Below are 24,965 nucleotides of genomic sequence, written 5' to 3'. Positions count from 1 at the left end.
TGTAGACGGGGGATTTTGAAGAATGAAGAGACTAAATGGCAAGGGACCTCTGGTAGTGGTTTCCACTCGCCCCAGATACCATACCGACACCTTTAAAATAAAGGTGAGCGAGCCAGAATACTCTGGCATTACCATTTAACTTTTTTTCTCTGGTATTCATAGCAATATTTATACCTTAGAAATGAGTGCTAAAGGAACATTTCACGGAGCGACACAGGCTGAGCCCAGAAAAGATTTTGTGGATCCCCGTGTGACAAAAAAATAAAAAATGTTTGTTTGAGTGAATTTTTTTGGTTGTTTATCTTTTATTAGGCTGTAAGAATGAAGAAAAAGCATATCTTTTATGTCGCTAATTGTTATTAAGGAAATGACACTGATTTTTTTTTAAATAACAAAAATTATATATTTACATAAGAAAATTGCAGAAAAATGTCTTTGAACATTACTGAAACTATACAACAGTGTTGAAACATACAGGGATATGCTAATCAGAAGTAAAATATAGCATCCATATTCTCTCAGTATTTCACAGGTACTGGTTAACCTGTGCCACCATGTCTTTAGGGTAAGAGCACAGCTGTCTGTCCCCTGTCTGTCTTGCATCCCAATATCAGATTGTATAAGAGGTCACAGGTGTCATTGCTCCTCTGCTCATGATCTTACCCAGTTAGCATGGCATTTCTAGGTAAGATGCAAGTTAAAACCAGTCAGGTGAGAGAGGTATCCTCCCACCTTAAAGAGTAAATATGCTACATAACAAAAGATGATGGGTTTTGTATTCCCAAGAAAGCAATCACAAATTTCAAGTAATTTATATTATACCATGGTATATGGACCAGAGCTTTTTTATCATGATTCCACCTGGACAAGGGGTGCCAAAGGAAAGAGTGCCTGATGATGATAGTTAAGTGGAGGTAACTGCCCAGATACCCCACTTTCCTGACTACCACCAGTTAACTATCCTGTTATCATATTTCAACTGCCAGTTCTAGTTTGCTCTGAGTACTCCTACATAAAAGAAAAGACTAAGGGTTGTATAGCAAGGAAGAATGAAATGTTAAAAGTTTGCAAATTTTGCAGTGTACAGTAGTACTTGTTTATGTACGTCATGATTTTTTGTGTGTTGTATGCCATTTAAGAAATGTCCTGATAATTTATTCACCTCATCCAGTTGTATATGCAATTGCACCATTTAGTTCCTGAATTGCATTTCATCAAGACTAGCATCCTTCTCAGACAGCAACATCAGTAAAACAAATGATAAACTGTAGCATACTTGTGCTTTGAAATACACAAATTGTTTTAAGTTATAGTATACATTTTGTGGATTAAGGGCTTTTGTCTTTTTTCCCCTTTTTACTCTTATTTGATCTTTTATTTACATCTATCTTTTTCATTGTATATGTAATAAATTGCTAAAATATTTATGTTTTAATTCTGTATGAATAAACTATTGCATTCATTTATTATTTCATAAATTATACTTTTCAGGGAAAACCTAATGTAAATGTACTTAAGGACAATAAGAAAGTGGTTCATCCAAAGAGTCGGAAAGCAAAAAAATTGAATAAGCAGTTCTGTAGGTAAGTAAGAGTAACAGAAGATCATGGAAACTCAATGATATTTATTAACATAAAGACCAGGAAAGCACTCAAGTTTGTATAGTAGTTAATATAATTAGCTTTACCATACCTTTGCTTATCTTATACAGATCTTCAAAATTTCTTGTGATAAGTACACAGCTTAACTCTTGTACTGGAAATTTTAGATTTATATGTATATTATAATATATTTTATATATCATATATATATAATATATATATACATATATATATAAATACAATATATATACATATATATATATATAATATATATAATATATATTGCATGGAAGTCTAGAACCAAGATTTCATACCAGTTATAAACAAGCAAAATGGTGGTTAACAACAAGTGACATTGCCTTCTTTTTTTTATAGACATCATTGATATTCTTGGTGTGTTAAAGTGAGAATACTAAGTTTATATCATTCAGTTATATGTACTCTAATTTTTATATCAGGACTTGTGAAATTTTGTTCCTATATTGAAGTTACATTGGTGACATTTTGTGTTTCCGTATAGAAGTTCTTAAGTGAACTTTTTTATTTTCAAATAAAATATTATATTGTTTTATGGGAAATTTTCCTTATTGATGAGTTAGGTTCTTGAGATTTGCCATTGATTGTTAATTTAGATGATTAATGCATAAACTTGAAGTAACCATGTTGGTTCCTCTAAAGTTTCTAATGTGGGAAATAATGATACTAGTATCAAACTTATATTTATGTGTATATATATATATATATATATATATATATATAATAGATATATATATATATATATATAGATATATATATAATATATATATACAATATATATATATACACTACATCTTATTCATCTTCATTGCCTCCAATGTGATCAGATCCAAAGAGCCATATTGAGATCCTTACTTTTATGTCTTTCCCTTGCTTCATCTTTTACAAATTTCCACTCAGTTTCAGCCATCTTTTTCATTATTCTTATCCAAAGTTGATTAAGGTATTCTAACCCATGCTGTGCCCCCAAGAGCCCAGCTTACAATATCACATGCATTTCTTACAGGGGTTGTATAAAGGACATGCCCCTTCATCTCCCTTCATCATTATTGTATCCACAACTGGAACTTCCATAATTACCAGTACCTTTATGATATAACAAAATTTTATAGATATAAGAATAGCAATATAGATTTAACTAGATTCATGTATTTGTACTCTTAATTTCAAATTAAATTTCAGTTTACTTGACCTCCAAATCTGATTCATTCTGTCCATTGTTTGATTTGCTTTTTTATATTTTGTCACTCAAGTCAAGCTCAACAGAGCTTGTACTAGATTGTTCTTCATCCGCATATCAACATCTTGGAAATTATTGCAGTGTTGCTAGCATTGCAAGTATTTCAGGATTGTATGAAGGGTCACTTTGTGTGTTGATGAGTGACATGATGTAGTACAGTTTCCCTTTACCTCTGTCAATTAGTGAAGCAGATGCACGAATGGGCAGTTTGCCACACTGTTGAGCTTTCAGCCAGGAATATTCCAGTTATAAAATATAGGTAGTTGGGACGTATTAGTCCACACTTTCTTACTTTCTTACTTTGGGGAAGCTTTTTGAACTTTGGTGAAATCTATCAATCAACCTGTTTGCCACATGGTTATACAGGAAGCTCCAGATGTTCTGCTCTTCTGTTTAAGATCTAGGGCTGCCTTGGAAAATGCCTTCCAGCAGCCCCTGGAACATCTGGATATCTTCACCTTTCATTCTGTCAGTCTGATTCGCTAAATGATCACCCAAGTGGTTGACTCTCCATGTCTCAGCTAACCCAGGTAGCTGCTGTTGGCTGCATGTCTAGTAGTACTAGTATCCTGATCTACTAGTTCTTGTGACTGAGGCTCCCAAAAATTTCTCTTTGACCACTCTTCACTTTTAGCTACACTTTTGGGGTAGTCTGAACTACCTTGCACCAGGGAGTATATCATCTGTGATTGGTGTCAAAGTGGAAGTATTTTGCAGCAGATTAGAAGCATTTTGCTGCAGATTGCAGACTTACTTGTCCATCTTCACTGAAACAAGCTTTATGCAGTCCCTGCAGTGAAGCCTGCTCTGCCGTGAACTAGATCTTCCAATTAAGGGACAAGGATCTCTGTTCCTTGGTAGAGTTGTTTGTAGGTGTTTAGTTTTGCCTATCTCGTTAGCTTTGGCCTATAGAGTGGAAAGTGACTCTTTGCAACTTATTCAACTGCCAGAAAGCCCTCAGGTAAGACCTGCAAACAAGATCTCTCATATGAAGACTTGTTATATCAGCCTTAGCTTCATTGTAACATTGATGAATTGCCCATCATTTTTTATCTTACCTGCCTCTTGAGAGGTTGGTAATTCCTCTTGCTCTTGTTTATGAGTTGGTGGCCAACTCAGAACATGTCAGCGTCCGATAAGACACTCGGTAATCTCTGTCCCCTACCTGTGAGAATATGTTAGCAGAGATCCAGGTGAGATGCTTTGGTCTTTTGCAAACCCTGAGGCTTTATCTAATAACCTGACCTCTTTAACTAGAGTGTTTTTTCTGTAGTATTGATACACAAGAAGTTGGTGTCCAGAACGTCCTCTCTTTCTGGCTTCTTGAAGTCACAGGCCTGTACTGAGGGGGATCTTGTGGGGGGGAGGGGGTTGTCGAATGACCCCCCCCCCCCACAATTTCTGGAAGTCCATATTTTCAAGTATTTCATCTTGTATATAACTATATATGCAATGACATTTATAGATGAAAAGGTCCAGTTTTGGGAAAAACAACCCTCCCCCATAAAAAAAACTGGGTATGGGCCTGAGTCAGTCATGTGGACAGAGTTTGTCCTGTGATGAGGATGGTCATGCAGTCCAGGTGAGAGCTCACTGAGCTCAGAGTGTTGGCTTGTATCTAGCCATTCAGAGAACTTTGTGGTTCAGAGGTAATGGAGCCACATTGTTGGTGGCAGCAGGCTACCTATGTCTCATTTTACCCTTCTCCTTAGGACTTTGATAGTTGTCCGACAGGTTGTGTATTTTACCCTTCTCCTTAGGACTTTGATAGCTCCCCAAGAGGTTGTGTAGTCTCCAAACTCCTCTTGGACAAAAAAAAAAAAAAAAAAAAAAAAGTCATCTAAAGTACTAGAGTGGTGTAAGGCTGGAGGTTGAATGAGGAAAAGACTGGCACTTTTCCCTTCCTCGTTACTTACTTCCTCTGCAAAGAAGTAGTTGAACTGATTACATGCTACATGGGCCACATTGCAGGTAGACTTTACTCTCAGGATGGCTGTCTTGAAGCTTCAGCTCATAAGGAATGACTCCCTCCACTCTCCCTTTTAACAAGATTTTGGGGATGGCGGAGGTGGTTGCTGTTGTCTGAAGTAATTGTTTTACAATTGACCTAGGTACTACCTGCTTTCCACCTCATGTTTATCCTTATGGCAATACTTGGTTCTCCAAAGTTTTCCTATCTTGAGAGTACAGCTGCATCTCACTCAGGCTCAGGGTCCTGCTAGTCATACATCCCTGTGCTGGATAGTATAGATTACCAGTCATTGCTCCTCTTTTCATGATCATGACTAAGAATGTGGCATTTCTGGGTGGAGATTCTGCTTGCCAGTCAATTGAAAGACTGTTCTTCCACTGAAGGGGGCGAGTTTCAAGTAATTTGTGTACTATTTCCTTGGTATTAAAACCAGAGACAATCCCACTTTGACCAAAAGGAAAAAGTGCTGATGGATGCCAGGTCAGGTGGGGTTGGGATTCTTCCTGCTCACCTACCTACCACAAGTTAAACACATCATTGCAAAGTTTCCAGCTTCTTTTGTTAACATAAAGGGCTCAAATTCGTATACTTAGGGAAAGTAAGAAATTGCGTTAAAAATTTGGGATTTTTTCAGAGGTACATATGCATGTCAGTGATTTTTATCCTAATCCTATCACTTCCTTCCCCTCAGTGAATCTGAAGGAATGTGTATCAATGCTTAGTGTATCTAGAAATAAAACTAGGTCTCTCTAAATTTCAGTGCTGACATAGTTTTTGCCTCTTATTACAATTTGTAATGCTGAACTTGCTGGAGTTGAATGTAACTGCTGTATCTATTGCACTCAGTTTAATATGCATTATTTCAATCTTTGTAATGATTGCTTTTCCTGTGTCACTTTATTCTTCCAGTAACTTCTATTTTCACATAAGTGACTTACCGAACAGTTACATAGCTTATAGCTTCTTACCTACGGCAGTCGAAATTCAAATTGTTGGCGCCAGCGGCGTTGCTATCTTAAGTATAGGTGATACAAGACCCGCCCACATCCGGGAACCCTGGGTACTGCTAGCCTTCTACCGTCAATTTTCGTTTCTGCCGCTCACGGGGTAACACCTGTGAGATTTTCGCTGCAGTCTCCTGCGTCGCCATTTTGGATTTTGGTTTTTGTTTGGTGATGTACAATTTTGTTTTGGTTTTTTCCTTGCCAGTTAGCTATCTCTATTCAGTTTTTCGTCATTATTGCTAATTATGTCAGATTCTAGTTCATCTGCTGTAAGGTTTTGCAGCGCTGGCTGCAAAACAAGATTAGCTAAGTTATGTCACGATCCGCACTCTAAGTGCACTAAATGCAGAGGACAAAATTGTAATGGTATGGATGTGACATGTGATGAATGTAAGAATTGGATGAACAGGGATGGAAGGCGGTTAGATCGCATGCTGAGAAAATGGAGAAAGATAGGAAGAGGAAGGCAGCTCTTAGGGCTAGTAGTAAGAATAGGTTAGAAACTACTCCTGTTCCTTCGGAGACAAATAAGTCTCCTCTTGCCTCTCCTTTATTAGAGAATATTTCTCCAATTAATAGTCCTCCTACTTCTCCTTTGATTACCCCTGTTCAAGTTGCCCATGTTTCCGAACCCAACACCATTGCCTTGCTTGAGTCTAAGATGGATAAAAAGTTCGAAGTGTTAGCTGAATCAGTTATGAAGTTAGGAATGTCTTTTAAAGCTTTCGTAGATAGTACAGTGAAATCTAGTGCAGTGCAAAGTGTTAATGTTGCGCCTGAGGAGGCGGTTGTCCGTTCCCCCTCGACTCCCAGACGAAGGTCACTGTCCCGCTCCCCACCCCCGCAACCGGGAGAAGACATACCGGAGGTCGGAAGGAGTCTGGGGGAGTTTGCCCACGGTCAGCCGTCGACTCCGTCGACTCGCGGGTGTCGTCCAAAAAGATGTGGAAAGGTGTTAGTGTTTGTGATTCTCGTCTGTCTTCTGATTCGGAAGTGCAATCGCCAGTGCGCAAAGGCGAGGTGATTTGGTGTCTCAACCGTTAAAAGACATTCGATTCTTGCGGGTGATTCGTCACCGACTCCTGTTAAGAAGTCTAAGAGGCATTGGAGTCCTCAACCTTCGTGTAGTTTTGCTCCGGATGTGATATTTAGTGAATCTCCTCCGCAGTCGCATTTTTCGGCTAAAAGCAATGGCTCTCGGACTAGACTTTGTGATAATTCACGATCGCTCGACTCTCCCAAGCGAGTCTCGGTCGCAGTTTCGGCTCGGTCGCCTCGTTCGACTCCGTATTACTGTCCAGAGAAGCGTATTCGCTCGTCTTTGTTCGACTCCCCTCGCCGTGAGTCGATAGGAATTTCGACTGGTTGTTCGCCTGTGTCGACTTGTGGTGCGAAGACTTCACCTGTTAGAAAGAATCGTTCTTCGACTGAAAGACCATCGACTGCTACAGTGTTAGACGATTCTACCTTAGCTCCATTTAAGAAGCATTTCCAGGATCTTATGAGTTTGTTGAAATCCTCCACCGGGGTAGAACATAAGCCTGATTTCGACTCTGCTTCCGTGCAGTCTGAAGAGGAAGCTTTGGATCAAGATGACAAGGATTCGTCGGCTTATTCGAGTCTTCTTAAATTTTTCCTGTCCACTTATCCAGATTACTTTGAACCTGCTTCTCCGTCTTCACCGCCTTCAATGTTCGTTAAAGATAGGAAGACAGCGTATTCGTGTCTACCTAAACTGGTTCTTTCTCAGTCCTCGAAGCAGGCCCTTAAGGAGTCAACAGAGTGGCTTTCTAAGAAGAGGGAAACAGGTAAGGCTTCGTTTGCTTTCCCACCTTCTAAGCTTCAGAGTAAAGCGTATCGCTTCTACGCAACTGGAGAAGTTCCTTCTTTGGGAGTGTCTGCCTCCTCCCAGGGAGACTTCTCCGGTTTAGTGGACTCACACCGAAGAGCAGCTTTTCGTCAGCTAAAATTTTGTTTTCTTCTTCAGAGCTGGACCATTTGGTGAAGAATATTTTTAAAGTATTTGAGGTATTTAGTTTTTTGGACTGGACTATTGCCTCTTTAGCTCGCAAGATTGAAGACTGTCAGTCTTTAGAAGAAGATTTTGCCACAGACTGGTTAGGAGTTCTGTCCTGTGCGGATAAGGCTGTTAGAGATGGTCAGGAGAATTAGCAGCCCTTTTCACAATGGGAGTGATGAAGAAGAGAGAAAGGTGGTGTTCTTTCGTGTCTAAAGGAGTCACTAATAACCAGAAGTCGGCTCTCATGTTTTTGCTCCTCTCTGTAAATCTCATCTTTTCCCTGAAGAAACCATTCAGCAAATTCTTTCGGATTTAGAAAAGAAATCTACTAATGATCTCCTTCTTCAGTCTTCCAGACGTCCGAAAGAGCCTACTACGACAGGAGCTAAGTCTTCTCCTCTTCAGAAGCATCCCTTTCGAGGGAATAAACCTAAGTGGCAACGACCCAAGACTAATTTGCGTCCACAGTACAAGTCCTCAAAGAAACCTCCCCCCAAACCTTCGGACAAGTGAGAAGCCGTTCCTTCACGTGCAAGTAGGGGCAAGACTCCATCTTTTTTGGAAGAATGGAGTCGAAGAGGTGCAGAGCAATGGGTAGTTCAAGTTCTTCGAGAGGGATACTCGATTCCTTTTGTTTTAGATCCTCCTCTCTCCGATACACCAATCAGCTTAACAGCATATTCTCCAGGATCAGAGAGAGCTTTGGCTTTAGCAGCAGAGGTCAATGCACTCATCAAGAAGGGAGCAATAGAGGAAGTCCTCGACAGTTCTCAGGGATTCTACAACAGACTCTTTGTAGTTCCCAAAGCCTCGGGAGGTTGGAGGCCAGTGCTAGATGTAAGCGCATTGAACCTTTTTGTGCTGAAGACAAAGTTCAATATGGAAACAAATCATTCTGTGATGTCGGCACTTCGCCCAGGCGATTGGATGGTGTCCCTGGACATGAAGGACGCCTACTTTCATGTCCCGATTCACCAGAGTTCAAAGAAGTTCCTCAGATTTGTGTTCGAAGGGAGGACGTATCAATTCAGAGCCCTTTGTTTCGGCCTTTCGACGGCCCCTCAAGTATTTACTCGTGTTCTTGCTCCATTGGGAAATGGCTGCATATGTTGGGCATAAATGCAGCATTTTACCCTGGACGACTGGCTTCTCAGATCGGGTTCGAGGACACAGTGCGTGAAGGATTTACGGAAGACACTGTCATTAGCGAGTCAATTGGGAATTCTCATCAACCTGGAGAAGTCTCAATTAGTGCCGTCCCAGAAGATCCCCTATTTGGGGTGGGGATGATTCTGGACTCTCAGACTTTTCGGGTTTTTTCTGTCCCCGAAAAGAATAGAATCTTGCCTCAAAAAAGTGAGCCAATTCCTGAATCGTCAGTCCTCCTCCGCCTTGGAATGGATGAGTCTTCTAGGGACGTTATCATCAGTAGAGACGTTTGTAAAGTTGGGTCGTCTTCACATAGATCTCTTCAGTTTTATCTCAAAGCGAGTTGGTGTCGGAAGTCTCAACCAGACACGTATTCGTTCCCAGTGTCGGAAGAGATCAAGAACGACTTGAGATGGTGGATGTCGAGGGAAAGATTGCAGGAGGGTCTCTCCCTGACATTAAGGAACCCAGACGTAGAATTATACTCCGACGCATCGGACAGAGGTTTGGGAGGGAGCTTCTCCTAGGGACCAAAAAGATCTCAGGATTATGGTCAGAGAAAGAGAGGTTGAATCACATCAACATGAAGGAGTTGAAGGCGATTTGGTTCGGTCTGCAAGCATTCGCTCCTTTGGTCGTGGGAAAGAGAGTGGCAGTATACTCCGACAACACCACCGCTCTATCTTATATCAGGAATCAGGGAGGAACCCATTCATTCTCCCTCAACAAAGTCGCAGAAGATCTCCTTCTCTGGTCTCAAGATCGGGATATTTCCCTCGTTCCGAGGTTTGTACAGGGGAAGTTAAATGTACTGGCAGACGAACTCAGTCGAGTAAACCAAGTTCTTCCCACGGAGTGGACATTGCAAGACAAAATTTGTCAGGAACTGTGGAAACTTTGGGGAAGACCTTCAGTGGATCTGTTTGCCACGTCGAGGAACAATCGACTTCCGATCTTTTGTTCCCCAGTTCCAGATCCTCTTGCTTGGAAGACCGACGCAATGCTTCAGGATTGGACGGGTCTAGACGTTTACGCCTTTCCCCCCCCATTTGGAATGATCAGAGAGGTGTTGAACAAGTTCCTCTCACATCAAAATGTGTCAATGACGTTGGTAGCACCATTCTGGCCCAGGAAAGAGTGGTTTCCAGACCTTCTCAAGTTGGTTATAGACATCCCAGACTTCTTCCTCAGTATCCTCGGCTACTCAAACAGCCCCACTTCGACAGGTATCATCAGAATTTGTCCGCTCTGTCACTGACAGGGTTCAGACTGTCCGGAAACTCGTCAGAGCTAAGGGGTTTTCTCGTAGAGCGGCAGAGGCTATTGCTAACTGTCGAAGAAGCTCTTCTGCCAAGCTTTACCAATCAAAGTGGGGAGTCTTTAGGACGTGGTGCAGAAGACATAATTTCTCGTCTTCTAAAACCTCTGTGACAGAAATAGCTGATTTTTTGCTGTACCTTAAAGAAGTTAAGAACTTGTCGGTATCGACAATTAAAGGGTACAGAGCTATGCTGTCCTCAGTGTTTAAGCATAGAGGGCTTGACATCTCCTCTAACCAGGATATTGGAGATTTAATTAAATCTTTTAATACAGTAAAAGTATCCAAGAAGGATAGTGTGGACTGGAACTTGGACGTAGTTTTAACTTTTCTGATGTCTTCACGATTCGAGCCACTTTGTGAAGCGTCTTTGAGAGATGTAACGAGGAAGGCACTTTTTCTCTTCGCTTTGGCTTAGGCAGCAGGAAGAGTGAGTGAGTTACAAGCCATCCACAAAGAGGTGGGGTTCAAAAATCGTAATGCGGTTTGTTCTTTTGTTAACGAATTTTTAGCAAAGAACGAATCTCCCTCTAACCCATGGCCTAAATCTTTTGTACTTAAGGAATTATCTAATATAGTGGGTCCGATGGACGAAAGAATATTACTATGTCCTGTCAGAGCTCTGAAATGTTACCTGTCAAGGACACAATCCGTTAGAGGTAATTCCGACCGACTTTGGTGTTCGGTTAAGAATTCTGCAAAACCCCTCTCCAAGAACGCTATTTCGTTCTTTTTGAGAAGTCTGATACTGGAGTCACACTCTCAAGTCCAAGATCAGACTCTAAATGTGCTTAAGGTGAAAGCACATGAAATACGTGCAGTGGCGACATCCTTAAGCTTCAAGCACAATATGTCGCTTTCCTCGATTCTTCAATCTACGTTTGGAGATCGAGATCTGTGTTCGCCTCATTTTACCTGAAGAATGTAGAGGCTACCTATGATAGTTGTTGTAAATTGGGTCCTTTGTCGGTAGCGGGCATGGTGTTGGGAAAGGAAACATAGGGGAACTTTCTATCCTCTACTGTCTCCTCGCCTTGTTATAGGTTGTTGAGTCGTGGGCAGACTGGAGGCTCATAGTGCTTTGGAGAACCTCCAGATCTTATTTATTACTTTTGAGTATGTCATTATTTTTGGTATAGGTGATGGTCTGTTGTTTATCTGGTTTCTGAAGCCCAGGGCAAGGGCATTATCTGTTTTTTTTTTAATATTTTGTCAACCAACGGTCTTGTCCATGGTTACAAAATCCCACTAAGTAGGGACGACCCTGGCCTATACTGCCACGTCTCCTACGAGTGATGAGAGCGCCAACCAGAGGCAGTATTCTCCTGCAGCTGCTCTCTCACAAGGTAGGGTACTGCAACATTTGCTGTTTAATGTGGTCTTACTGTCATTTTTATGTAGTCCATCTACCCTCCTTCCGGGTAGTTTGGATTCAGCTATGTAACTGTTCGGTAAGTCACTTATGTGAAAATGATATTTTCATGATAAAATAAAGTTTCACATATACTTACCGAACAGTTACATAATCAAAGCCCACCCACCTCCCCACAGATGGACGTGTCGGCTAAACGAAAATTGACGGTAGAAGGCTAGCAGTACCCAGGGTTCCCGGATGTGGGCGGGTCTTGTATCACCTATACTTAAGATAGCAACGCCGCTGGCGCCAACAATTTGAATTTCGACTGCCGTAGGTAAGAAGCTATAAGCTATGTAACTGTTCGGTAAGTATATGTGAAACTTTATTTTATCATGAAAATATCATATTTACTATTCTGTCTGGAATGGAGATAAGATTGCTAAATGGCCAAAATTACCCTAGTGCTTGACAGCCTAAATTTTATAAATTCATTTTCAGTCATGTCAGAGAAGATTGCTGCATAAAGTGCATGGTTTGCCTTCCCTCAGAAATACCCACCCATTAAGACCTCCTCTTAGGGGACAACAGTATCTCTTTCAAGAAGACATAGTCTATAAGTCAGGGGCAGAATCCCTTCTGTAGGAAAGAGAATATATAGTCTATAAGTCAGGAGCAGAATCCCTTCTGGAGGAAAGAGAATATGTAGTGGGTTTAACCCTATGACCTCTTGGTTCTCCAGGTTTGTCTTTAGAAGTATGGGAGGTTAGAAAGCATAAAAAGCAGACCCCTGAGTCATGGTTAGTCAGGGATGGTTATCTATTTTCCTTTATAATGATGTGTCTTCCTCTTGTTTTACAATTTTTTATCTCTGTACAGAGCAACGTCCAATAGATATCAGGCACTGATCATTTAGGTGAGGTAAGGAATGTGAGGAAGTGGGAGGTTTTCTTCTTTTCATCAATTTCAGCCAAGTCAACAGTTCAGGTTGGTTCCTTTCAAGATGGAGACAGCAGTCTCTGTTCAACTGTTTATTTAGATTGGGGACTTGAGCTTTTATAAGTCTTATGGATGTCAATTTTGATTCACTAGATGACTAATCCATAATGGCATTAAGAAATTGTTTTCCAACATTTACAAAGAATTTTTTAGCTATTTTGGGAACTGGGAGTTGAGGTAAATTATGAGCAAACCTGAAATAAACTATAAGATTACTTACTGCTAACAAAAAAAAAAAAAAAGCAAGTGAAAGATGCATAGAACAAAGAGAAACTTTTATTTCGTACAAAGTAAATTACTTATTAACAAATGGAAAGAAAAACTAGCACATTAACAAAGAGAAATGCAAAAATGTTACCTCCCAAAAAGCCATATAGATCCACTGAGAAAGTTGGTTGTTTTCTAAAAGTATACATTTATTCAGATTTTTACTTTAGTACAGGTAGTCCTTGCTTAATGCCAATCCGGTTTTATGGCGCTTGTCTATCACCATAAAACTGATGATTTATGGCACCATAACAGGCCAAGTTGCCAATAACTGGGGACTGCCTGTACTGTTACAATGGTTCTGTCATACAGACACAGCTCTGTGGTGGGTAGATTACTGTTCTATATACTGTTTGTCTAAACAGCAGGGCTGATCCTTCATATCTTGAGGTTTGATCATATGAGTAAAGGTTTATTGTGAAACAAGTATACTAAATTGTTAATTATAACAGTGATACTACTATAAATTAATGCAGTAGTAACAATATTCATTGTTTTTCTCTCCAAAATATTTCACCACTATAATGGACTGAAACCTTATGTCAATGTGAAATTAACTTTGAAATTATTGTCTTCATATTTTTCTGTTTAGCATGAAGAGGTCTTGGAACCTATATTTGGTAATACTCTTCTCCTATTTTCTCAGGTCTTTGAAAATGCAAAAACGTCGTAGTGAAAGTAACATGAAGCTACAAGTTTTAGGTGATAAATTGCTATGGTTCAAAGAAAATATGGATTCTTCATTAGAAAAATATACATCTATGGATATGCTTAATTTGATTGAGAGGTAAGTAATGAAATCCAGATTTTGACACATGTAACTTACCAAGTAATTACCTATAGCTGAAAGCTCACTACCACGGTAGTCAAATCTTAAAAATTTTGTGGTGGAGCCATCATCGGTATTGTAGGTGTGTAGGATCCTCCCAATTTTGGGACCGATAGGTACAAAACTGCAGAGAAAACCAATTCGTTTGCTGCCAGCTTCCAACTAACATCGGTAGTTGTGGTGGTCAACTTTTTGTCATCGTTGGGGTTAATTGCAGCATTCTTTGGTAATGTACTTGCACATTTTATGGTTTTGTTTATGTAGCTACCAATCAATTATGTCAGATTCTAGCACCTCAAGCATTAGGTATTGCGGGGAAGGATGTAGAACCAGATTAACAGTTTTCTTATGATTCACATTCTAAGTGTATCAAATGTAGGGGGCAGACTTGTTCTAGGGACCTATCTTGTCCAGAGTGTGTAGATTGGGATGAAGCTAAATGGAAAACCATGAGTTCTCATTTAGATAAGTTAGCAAGGGATAGGAAGAGGAAGGTGGCTTTTAGAGCTGAAAGTAAGGCTGCAATAGAGAGTTCTCCTTCATTAGTTGAGGAATATCCTACTCCTGCTCAACCTCCTATCTCTTCCCCAATCGTTAGCCCTCCTACTTCTATATCAGTGTCTCCTACTTCAGGCTCCCATGATTCCAAACCTGACACTATTGCCAGCCTCGATAGTAAGTTAGAGAAATAGTTTGATTTTCTCACTAAGGCGATCATAGAACTCGGCACGTCTTTTAGGTCGTTTGTGGAAAGCGCGCCTCTCAAAAGTGCAGTGATGAGTGATAATGTTGTGTTATCTGAGGAGGTGGCTGTTCGGCCTACCGGTTCTCCTAGACGAAGGTCACTGTCCCGCTCCTAGACGAAGGTCACTGTCCCGCTCCCCCAGAAGTCCAAGGGAGGCTGGAGGGGTTTGTCCCTAGACAGTTGCCCCCTCCGTCGCACCTGTCATTGGTACACAGGGAACAGCAGAGCGCCATTGGAAAGATGTCTCATTCAGTGCTTCGTGTCTGTCATCAGAATCTTCAGTATTGTCACCAGGAAAGAGATGTCGTCGGTGCAGATCGTCGGCTTCTAGGTTGCTAAAGAGACATTCCTCGCTCTGACAGCTCTCCGCCTCCTGATAAGAAGTACAGGGAGGTCGGTGTCGACCATCATCTGTCTTGTAACTTCCAGGTTTCACCTGTTCGTCCCATTTTAGCTGCCAGACGTTCGCCATCATCTAAGTGCCTGTCATGCGAAGATTTCTTAGTGACAGCTGCTGTACACCGCTCAGCCTCTCCAAGCCAAGTAGCGCCTGTATCGGACCAAGTAGCACCCGCACCTGAGCGCCCGGTCCCCTCTCTAGCAGCTCAATGCACACTGCTTCCTGCTCAGCTCCCGCTTCTGCTTGCTTGGCGCCCGCTTCTGTTGACCTGCCGCCCGCTCTGGCTCGTTCAGCACCCAGAGTTTCATCCGATTGGGGGCACTTGGTGCCGATAGTGACTATTTTAGTACTGGACTCCACTTCTGACTCTACTTTGGCTTATGTAGATGAGTCTTTGGCTCCATTCAAATGTCAGCTTGAGGAGCTGATGAGTTTCATACAATCAACTTACCTGTCAGATATATACATAGCTAAGACTCCGTCGTCCCCGACAGAAATTCAAATTTCGCGCCACTCGCTACAGGTAGGTCAGGTGATCTACCGGCCTGCCCTGGGCGGCAGGACTAGGAACCATTCCCGTTTTCTATCATATTTTCTCTGTCGCCGGTGGTATCAACATTGTTGCTATTACCTCCTGACTTAGATTCTTATTTCATCCTTTGATCATCGTTTCTCGGCTTTTTGGTGACGTATCTGGATCGTGTTTTTGGCATTCGCTACTGTGGACTGATTTTGGACTTGCTTTTTGGAATTTTCTCAGTATGTCTGATTCAAATGTGAGTGTGAGAATGTGTGTGAATGTAGGCTGCAGGGTGAGGATACCGAAGGCTTCGGTTGATCCTCACACTGTATGTCGTAAATGTAGGGGGTTTCAGTGTTCTTCTACTAATACCTGTCATGAATGTGAGGGATTAAATGCAGAAGAATGGAAGACTTTAACTTCTTATTTGAAGAAGTTAGAGAGGGATAGGGTTAGACGTTTGAAAGGTGTGAGTACAAGGCCTATTGAGCCTTTTATTGATCCTTTTTCTAATCCTGATGAGTTGGATTCTCCCTATATGTCTAATTCACAAGCTTTACTTTCTGATTCGGCCTCGGAAATCGCCGATCTGAAAGCTACAATTCAGCAGATGAAGTCCAAAATGGCGGACTTACAAGGTAAGGCTAGTGAAAGTGAACGTTACAGTGAAGTGAGTTCTCCCAGTGTTGTGGAGGGGGCGTTTGATCGTCCCTGCGACGCTCCCAGGCCTAGACCTCTTCCAAGCTCCCATGCCCAGAGGAGAAGGAAAGTCGAAAGCCTTAAGGAGGTCGTGGGGAATCCCCAACGGTCAGACGTCCCTTCAGCAGGTTCTGTTTCGTTGCAGGCTGCTCAGTGTCCAGCTTTAGAAAAAGCGTCCTGCGTGAGTGTTTCTCCTCCTCTCCCTCTCCCTCACCTAAACGAGGGTGGAAGGAGTCGGATCTATCTAGGCCTCTGAAACGGCATTTGAAAGAACCTGAATTGGATTCGAGCCCGGAGCGTTTCTCAGATGAAGCTCCCTCGTCAATTAAAAAGGCGAAGGTGGCGTCAGCGTCACCCGACGTGGACGTGGAAGAACGCTTTCCTACTCCTTCTCCCCCGATTGAACATGACGTGGGAGAAGCTTCAAGGAAGATTCTCATGGCAGTGCAGGAACAACTAGCCTCTTTGGTGGGAGTGTTAGCGAGGGATCCTCCTCGTAAGAAGGACGTTTCGCTTCCAATCAAGAAGTCTCGTCCTCTCTCCCCTGCAAATCGAGAGGCGTCATGCAGACGTGAAGCTTCCAAACATACCGCTTCGGTTTCGAGATCGAGATCGAGGGAACCTTACGGCAGAAACGTAACGCCAGATAGACGTGAGGCGTCTTATAGGCGTGAAGCGTCATTAAAAGCGTCTTATAAGCGCGAGGCTCCAACCAAGGTATTGGCGCCAGTTAGGACGCCAGTTGAGAGCGAAGCGTCTTCCAGGCGCGAGGCGTCATCCAGACGTCAGCAGCCAGACAAGCGGGAGGCGTCAGCCAGGACGCTTGGCGGACGAGAAGCGTCATCCAAGCGGGAGGCGTCATCCTTTTATGGAGAGAAGCCTAGGCTGTTGGCGCCTTCCAAGAATATTAAAGCTTTGAAGAGGAAGGAATATCATTCCCTTAGTCCCTCTCCTATCAGGAGTTTGTCTCCCCCAGAGGAAAGACGTCCTGATTTGTTAGCGGAGACTCATCTAGACCCCGAGTTAGAAGCAAACTCGGAGGACGAGTATCAAGGAAGAGAAGGACTGTCGAACTATAAAGTTTTGACAGCCTTGCTTCTAGAAGAGTATGGAGACGACTTGACCCTGCCCGCTCCTCCTTCTCCGCTCTCTCTTTTCTCGAGTGCAAAGACGAAGAAGTCTTCGTCTTTTCTTAGAATGAAGCCCGCCATTTCGATGAAGAGGGCTCTTCAGTCATTAAACTCATGGATGAAGTCGAAGAAGGAGTTGGTAAGAACGGTCTTCTGCATGCCCCCAGCGAGACTAGCTGGTAAACGAGGCATTTGGTATCAGACGGGAGAGAATATGGGCATTTCTCTTCCGTCTTCGACAGAAGCGGACTTTTCGACCTTAGTCGACGCTTCACGTAGACAAGGTTTGAACTCTGCCCGTATAACTTGGGGCATTTCAGAACTGGATCATCTCCTCAAGGGACTCTTCCATGTATTAGAAGTTTTCAACTTCTTAGATTGGTCCCTTGGGGTGATGTCCAAGAAAGCCCATGATTCTGAAGGACTCGAACCAGAAGTCCTTCTGTGTATTTTGTCTTGTATAGACAAAGCGGTACAGGATGGCTCGGTTGAGATCTCCTCTTTATTTGGAGCAGGTCTTCTTAAAAAGAGGACAGTCTTTAGTGCCTTTTTGACCAAAGCGGTCTCCCACTCTCAGAGGGCAGCGCTACTGTACTCTCCATTGTCAGACTTTTTGTTCCCTTCTCAGTTAGTGAAGGACATTTCTCGTTAATTAACTGAGAAGGCGACTCAAGACCTTCTTACTCAGTCAGCAAGGAAGAAGAAACCTGCTACTGTGACGGAAAAGAAAGGTCCGAGTACAATCAGTTCAGCCCTTTCAAGGTGGCCCAACCTCCAGAGCCTCCCGCAAGAAGGAAGGCTCCTGAGAAGAGAGGTAGGTCTGCCTTTCGTCCCTTTAAAAAGGGAAAGTGATGCTTCTCTCCTCCAAGCACCAGTAGGTGCCAGGCTCCTGGGATTTGTGGAGTCCTGGGCACTTATAAACACAGACGCTTCATCTATGTCTGTAATAAGGAAGGGATATCGTATCCCTTTCCTGGACACTCCTCCCCTAACGTCAACACCGCGGGAACCTAAACCAGTCCCAAGTACAAAGGATCCTGTGCTGAGAGATACTCTTCGATCGATGGTGGATCAGATGTGGGACAAGAGAGCGATAGAACTAGTACTGGATCAAAACTCCCCGGGGTTTTACAATCGCCTTTTTCTGGTTGCGAAAGCCTCGGGAGGCTGGAGACCAGTACTAGACGTCAGCTCTCTGAACAAATTTGTTCAGAAGGAGAAGTTCTCGATGGAGACTTCTGCCTCAGTTCTTGTGTCATTGCGACAAGGAGATTGGATGGTGTCTCTGGATCTCCAGGACGCCTATTTTCATGTCCCGATCCACCCTTCATCGAAGAAGTACCTCCGTTTTCATGACGGGGGGAAGGATCTTTCAGTTCAGAGCCTTGTGTTCCGGCCTTTCCACAGCTCCTCAGGTCTTCACAAGCTTGATGAAGAATGTGGCGAGGTTTCTTCACCTCAAAGGAGTAAATATCTCTCTGTATCTGGACGACTGGCTCATCAGGGCCAGATCAGAGAGACAGTGCTTGGAGGACCTTACGTTGACTTTAAACCTGATCAGATCGTTGGGATTACTCGTAAACCTCGAGAAGTCGCAGCTGACCCCCAGACAGAACTTAGTCTATCTGGGGATTCAGATGGATTCTCGGGGTTTTCGAGTATTTCCTTCGCAAGAGAGAATCGCAAAAGGTTTGCAGAAAGTCTCTCTCTTCTTAGGGAAGGAACAGACGTCGGCGAGGGAATAGCTGAGCCTTCTAGGGACCCTTTCCTCGCTCGAAACAGTTCTTCCCGCTAGGAAGACTTCATTTACGTCCGCTTCAATTCTTCCTCAAGAGGTCTTGGAGTTGGAAGACCGGACATCTTTCAGACGCCTTTCCCATTCCAGTGGAGATAAGACCGCACTTGGAATGGTGGTTGCCCCCTCTGAAAGAGAACAAAGGAATCTCTCTAAAAATCCAGAACCCAGACCTAGTGTTTGTACTCGACGCGTCGGAGAAAGGTTGGGGAGCAACATTAGGCTCGAAGGAGGTGTCAGGCACCTGGGAAACAGCACAGGTGTCTTGGCACATAAACTGCAAAGAGCTCTTCGCCGTACACCTGGCTTTGAAGAGTCTAGAACCTCTTGTTTCGAACAAAGTAGTTCAAGTAAATGTGGACAACACCACAGCACTTGCCTACATTCGAAAACAAGGAGGGACTCACTCCTCGTTCCTTTACGAACTTACAAAAGATCTTTTACTTTGGACGTCTCAGAGGAACATCTCCCTTCTTACAAGGTTCGTTCAGGGAGAAAGGAATGTGAGGGCGGACAGGCTCAGCAGGAGGAACCAGGTCCTTCACACAGAGTGGACCCTACACGAAGAGGTGTGTCAAGATCTCTGGTCTCTGTGGGGGACTCCTCATGTGGATCTCTTCGCCACGTTCATCTCCAAAAGGCTGGCAGTCTTTTGCTCGGTCGTGGAAGACCCCAGAGCTCTGATGGTAGACGCCTTCCTGCTGGACTGGTCTCACGTAGACGTCTACGCTTTTCCTCCATTCAAAATCCTGGGACTAGTGCTGAAAAAGTTTGTGGCTTCAAAGGGGACGAGGATGACATTGATAGCCCCCTTTTGCCGGCTCAAAGACTGGTTCACGGAGGTGGTGGAGTGGATCGTAGACTTTCCCAAGATCCCTACCAAGAAGGGATTGGATCTTCTCAAACAGCCACACTTCCAGAGGTATCATCAAACCTCCCCGCTCTCGCTCTGACTGCCTTTCGACTATCGAAAGACTCGTCAGAGCGAGAGGGTTTTCTCGCAAAGTTGCAAGCGCGATCGCGAGAGCCCGCAGAACCTCCACTAGACAAGTATATCAGTCCAAGTGGGAGGTTTTTAGAAGGTGGTGTAGAACTAAGAAGTTGTCCTCCTCCACTACCTCTGTAGCGGAAATTGCAGATTTCCTTCTATTCCTGAGAGAAGAATCTCATCTAGCTGTATCCACAATAAAGGGATACAGAAGTATGCTTTCGGCAGTCTTCAGGCAATAGAGGATTAGATCTGGCAGATAACAAGGATCTCCACGATCTCATAAGGTCCGTTTTGAGACTTCAAAGTCTAAAAAAGGAACCCGGCCGGTCCCTCCTAACTGGAACCTAGACGTGGTTCTCAAGTTCCTATCATCCGAAAGGTTCGAACATCCTCATCTGGCAGGGTCGTTTAGAGACAATCACCAGGAAATGCCTATTCCTATTATCTTTAGCTACGGCAAAGAGAATTAGTGAATTACATGCTCTGCAGGATAAAGTAGGATTCAAGGGAGACTCAGCTATTTGCTCGTTTAAGACCCTGTTTTTAGCTAAAAACGAGAATCCCACGAATCCCTGGCCTAAGTCATCGAAGTCAAAGGCTTATCGAGTCTCGTAGGCAGAGAAGCAGAGAGGTCTCTATGTCCTGTAAGAGCTCTGAAATTCTACCTTCAGAGAAAGCACCAGATGGGAGGCTCTAGGCAAGGTCTTTGGTGCGCTGTAAAAGACCCCACAAGACTATGTCCAAGAATGCTCTTGCATTCTTTGTGAGAAACGTCATTACAGACGCGCATAAGATCTGTCCTGACGAAGAGTTCCGACTGTTAAGAGTGAAAGCTCATGAAGTGAGAGCAGTAGCGACTTCTCTCTCGTTTCATAAGAATATGTCCCGCTTTAAAAACATCATAGTACGACATTTTGGAGATGCAACTCAGTATTTGCATCTCATTACTTGAAAGACGTTCATGTGACCTATGAGAAATGTTTTTTCCTCTCTGGTCCTTTTCGTATCGGCGGATACGATCCTGGGTATGGGAGCCGACATCAATCCTTAAGTATATACTTACCTTCTTTTTAGATATGTTCTGGAGTCTCTTCTAACAAAAAGGACTTGGTGCTGCACGGGCGGGCCGTCTCTGTTGTTCAGTAAGAAAACTCTTGTCATATCTAATTAGATGAGTATAAAAATTTTTTTTTGAAAATTATGTATGTTTGCATATTGTGCTTTTTTGAGTTATGGTTGTTGTGAAGAGTTCGGGGATAACTCGAACAATCTTTATTTCTAACATGTTGGTTAGGATCAGGTGGTCGGGATTGGTTGTGTTCTCCTTCATAAGGTGTATTGTCATATAAGTGGATCAGCACCCATTGACAAAGTCCTTTCAGGCTCTGCCGAGTAAGCGGATAAGTACCCCTTCGGCAGACCCACAAGAACTCTGGCCATAGATCATATATCTCGCTAAAGTTTCTTGAGGTGATGCAGACTACTGGGCAAACACCCACGAAGTCTACCACCTATCAGGTAGGAACCAAGGTTTGTTCCGACACGGCATACAAACCTTCGGTCCTTTTACAATAGGAAGGTACTAAGCGGCAGCTGGATAGGTCGTAAGCTTTCGAACAGGGGTTCGGTAGTTAACTGCTTGTCCGACAGGCGCGCGCGCGCGACTGGGAGGTAAACAAATCACTTTTGCTTTCGGCCTGCTGGCGTGTGGACGTGTAATCATCGCTCTCTGCCCGCTTCATCGTCGTTGCTTTCGCATGTTGTGTTTTTCTTTTTCTATTTTATCTAGTGAAACTGAATTGTAAGTACAATCATTTCATATTTATTTTCCATTGAATTCAATTGTGAATTAAAGGATCTTGGTTCTCCACGCCCTCCGATTAACCCGAGTGCCGGACTGAAGGGCGTAAGTGCGGGAATCATTTTCCCAGAAATGATCTCGTATTGTGTATGCTCGGTGCCGGAGGCGGGAGAGCGCTCGCTCCGAGCGTATATTTTGGTTTGGTTAAATGTGTAGATGAAAATCGTAAGTAAGTGCTCTTTTCATTTTTATTTTTTTGACCTGTATGCTCGTTGCCGAGCGAATGCGCTCGGCACGAAAACTTATTCTGTATGGAAGTGGAATCGCAAGTACAGTATCTTTTCATTTTCATATATTTATTTTGATTGTAGCAATACTCATTTTGGATCAGTTTCCGAGCTTACCCGGAAATTGATCCTTTCCCCTTTTTATTTTGAATGAAGTGAAATCGCAAGTGCAGTTCTTTTTCATTTTCATATTTTATTGAGATTGCATTGTTTTACTTGGATCAATGTTTCCGCTATTTCCCGGGAATTGATCCTTGTTCCCCTTTTTATTTGTATGAAGTGAAATCGCAAGCGCAGTATTCTTTTTCATTTTCATATATATTTTGATTGCATCAATTCATTATGGATCAAGGTTTCCATTCATAATCGGAATGGATCCTTTTACCCTTGCGCTCGGTACCGAGGGCGCAAATGCGCTCGATCCGAGCCCTTATTCATTGTGAAGTGAATCGTAATCAAGATTCTTTTTTCATTTTATTCCTTTTATTATTGATTGCATCAATATTTATTTGGTTCAGTTCCGCTCAATCAGGGAATTGATCCTTATGCCCTTGCATTCGGGCCGAGGGCACAATTGCTCTCGGGCTCTTATTAATTATTGTTGAGTAGCATGGGTGCTGTGCGGGGGTGGGGAAACAGGAACCAACCCCCCCCCCCCCGAACCCCCCCCCCCCCCCCCCCCCCCCCCCCGCTTCCAGCTCCCACAGATGGCCCTTCCCCTTGGGGGAGGGAAGGGTTATCTGCGTTTCTTCTTCTCCTCGCCCGATCCGTTCAAGCGCGGGGGATGGGCGCTCGGTGCCCGATGTACCAATTTGGTATTCCGGGGTTCCCCTTTCCACCCTCGTTCGGTAGAGGGCTCACCCCCCCGCCCCCCCCGCGAGGGGGAACCTTCCCCCCCCACTAATACGCTACTACTGTTTATTCTTTTTTTCCGCAGTGGTGCTACTGCCACCGACTGGGGTGGACCTTGGTGAGGTATTGGGCGTCCTTCCATTTGCAGGGCGTGCTAGTGTCCAGGGCCTGCGGTTTCTATGTCTTGGGCCTAACTGCGGTCACCCATGGAAGTGGTGACCACGCTCCAGGTGACGACGTCCCCTCCTCCACCTGGTGGTTTACTCGCCTCACCATTGGTAACAGTCCGTTTGCCGACAGCGCCGCTGTGAAGTGCCGTTTCGCCGTACGGAGAGGGGGGCGTGCCGCCGAGGGGCCGCTCGTGGTTGCCCAGGCGCCTGGCCGCGACCACAACTTCCGCTGCCCTAGAGCTCGCCCCTGGACCTGGCCGCCGGTACCGGAGGATGTTGCTGGCTGCTGCTCCACTTCCGTGTGTTTCCGGTGCTGCCTGCCCGTACCTTGCCGATTCTGGGCTGACTGTCCATGCATTTGTTTCTGTGGGGGGGGGGGAGGGGGGGGCGCTGGCTTGTCCCTGCCCGTTTGCTTAGAGCTGGCTTGTCCCTGCCGTTGCTTAGCGCTGGCTTGTCCCTACCGATGCTGTGCTAGGGCTGTGCCCTGGCTGTTTCCTGAGATGCCCATACCTGCTGACGTCCGTCCCCTGTTTCGTGGGTTGGTACTACCCCAAGACGATGGTCTGTTTCTGTACAGGTGCGTCCGTGGGCCCTGTGGCTTCCAGGCTACAGCAGCCCCGGCTCCCCGGCGCCCCCTGGGATTGGCAGATCTTACGTCTGTCCCCTGAGGAAGCTGACGAAGAACGGAGGAGGAAAGGTGGTGTCGTTCGTCGTCGTCTTCATCCTTCTTTCATCGGTCGTCGCCTGCCGCCTCTTCCCCTTCGACTTCTAAGGCTTACCAGCCGAGGAAGAAAGAAGGTTTTTGCCATCCTCCCTCCTAAGAAGTCCCCTCCCTCGGGATGCTTCTCGGGACCCGTCTCCACCTCGGTGGGACAGGGGGGGAGGGAGGGGGTTTTCCTTCCGCTGGTCCTCCTCCTGCTCCTTTCGTGGGAGCGGGGCCCAGTCTCTTCCTTCCGCAAGGAAGAAAAGACTACAGGGAACCAGAGGGGTACCGGATAACACCGGTACTTTGCCTCGCCTGGTGTCAGTTGGTTCTGCCACTGCAATCAGGGTCCGTCTCCGGGGCCTCTCGTTCGCGAGGGAAAAGGTACCGAAGTGGTACGGTCGCCTACCAGCGACCGGTGCAAGGCCAGGAACCAGACCTCCGGAGCTCGCTCAGCCGTCCAGGTTCACGGGTCACGGGTGGAAAGACTGGTGACAGCCTGCTCACGCGACTTCATCACCAGACCAGCTCTCAAGCTCTCGCCGCGGCGACCTAGACTGGGCTACCCGGGACGTGAACGGTCCAACGACCTGCCACGGGCTGAGGCTGGGACGACGGTCCTTCCCGTTTCGCCCCGGTGCCAGCCACGGCTGGAACCAGCGACGTGACCTTGGCCCGTTGAGGACAAGCAACCGGTCCCTCACTGTGACAGTGGAGCCTGCAGGGTCGCCTGAACCGTCGCTCTCGACATGAGAGCGATCGGGTACGGCAACCAGCACCAGTCTCTTCTTTGACACTCGAGATCGGGCCGGGCCCCCCCCCCTTTTTTTTTGTGGCTTCAGTCCCAGCCGTTCTCCACAGCGAGACGGTTCGACCAGGGCCTGCAGCTTCGATCGCCACCCGAGGGTTGAGCGGGATCGCCTTGCCAGTCCCTCCAAGCCTGGCTGGTTCCGTGGCCAGAGAGCGAGGAGGGAGCCATCAGGTCTGCCTTCTCCCGTACCTTCAACCTCCTCGGGTTACACCGGGAGGAGCGAGGTATTGAGGTAGTGATCGTATGAGGGGGTTGCGCCCCTCATGATCCCA

General features: G+C 44.7%; 1 protein-coding gene across 1 annotated transcript in view; it reads left to right on the top strand.

Moving 5' to 3' along the window:
• The window catches only part of LOC135221187 (translation machinery-associated protein 16-like), a 447,785-nt gene that overhangs the window by 372,067 nt on the left and 50,753 nt on the right, over positions 1-24,965 (top strand). Inside the window, exons 3-4 of the mRNA XM_064259010.1 lie at positions 1,492-1,583; positions 13,607-13,747. Coding sequence (XP_064115080.1) covers positions 1,492-1,583; positions 13,607-13,747 — 233 coding nt within the window. The remainder of the gene's footprint in view (positions 1-1,491; positions 1,584-13,606; positions 13,748-24,965) is intronic.

The sequence above is a fragment of the Macrobrachium nipponense genome, chromosome 2 (assembly GCF_015104395.2).
Source record: "Macrobrachium nipponense isolate FS-2020 chromosome 2, ASM1510439v2, whole genome shotgun sequence".
Taxonomy (NCBI): domain Eukaryota; kingdom Metazoa; phylum Arthropoda; class Malacostraca; order Decapoda; family Palaemonidae; genus Macrobrachium; species Macrobrachium nipponense.
The sequence above is the reverse complement of the archived record's forward strand: the minus strand, read 5'-3'. Positions and strand labels throughout refer to the sequence as shown.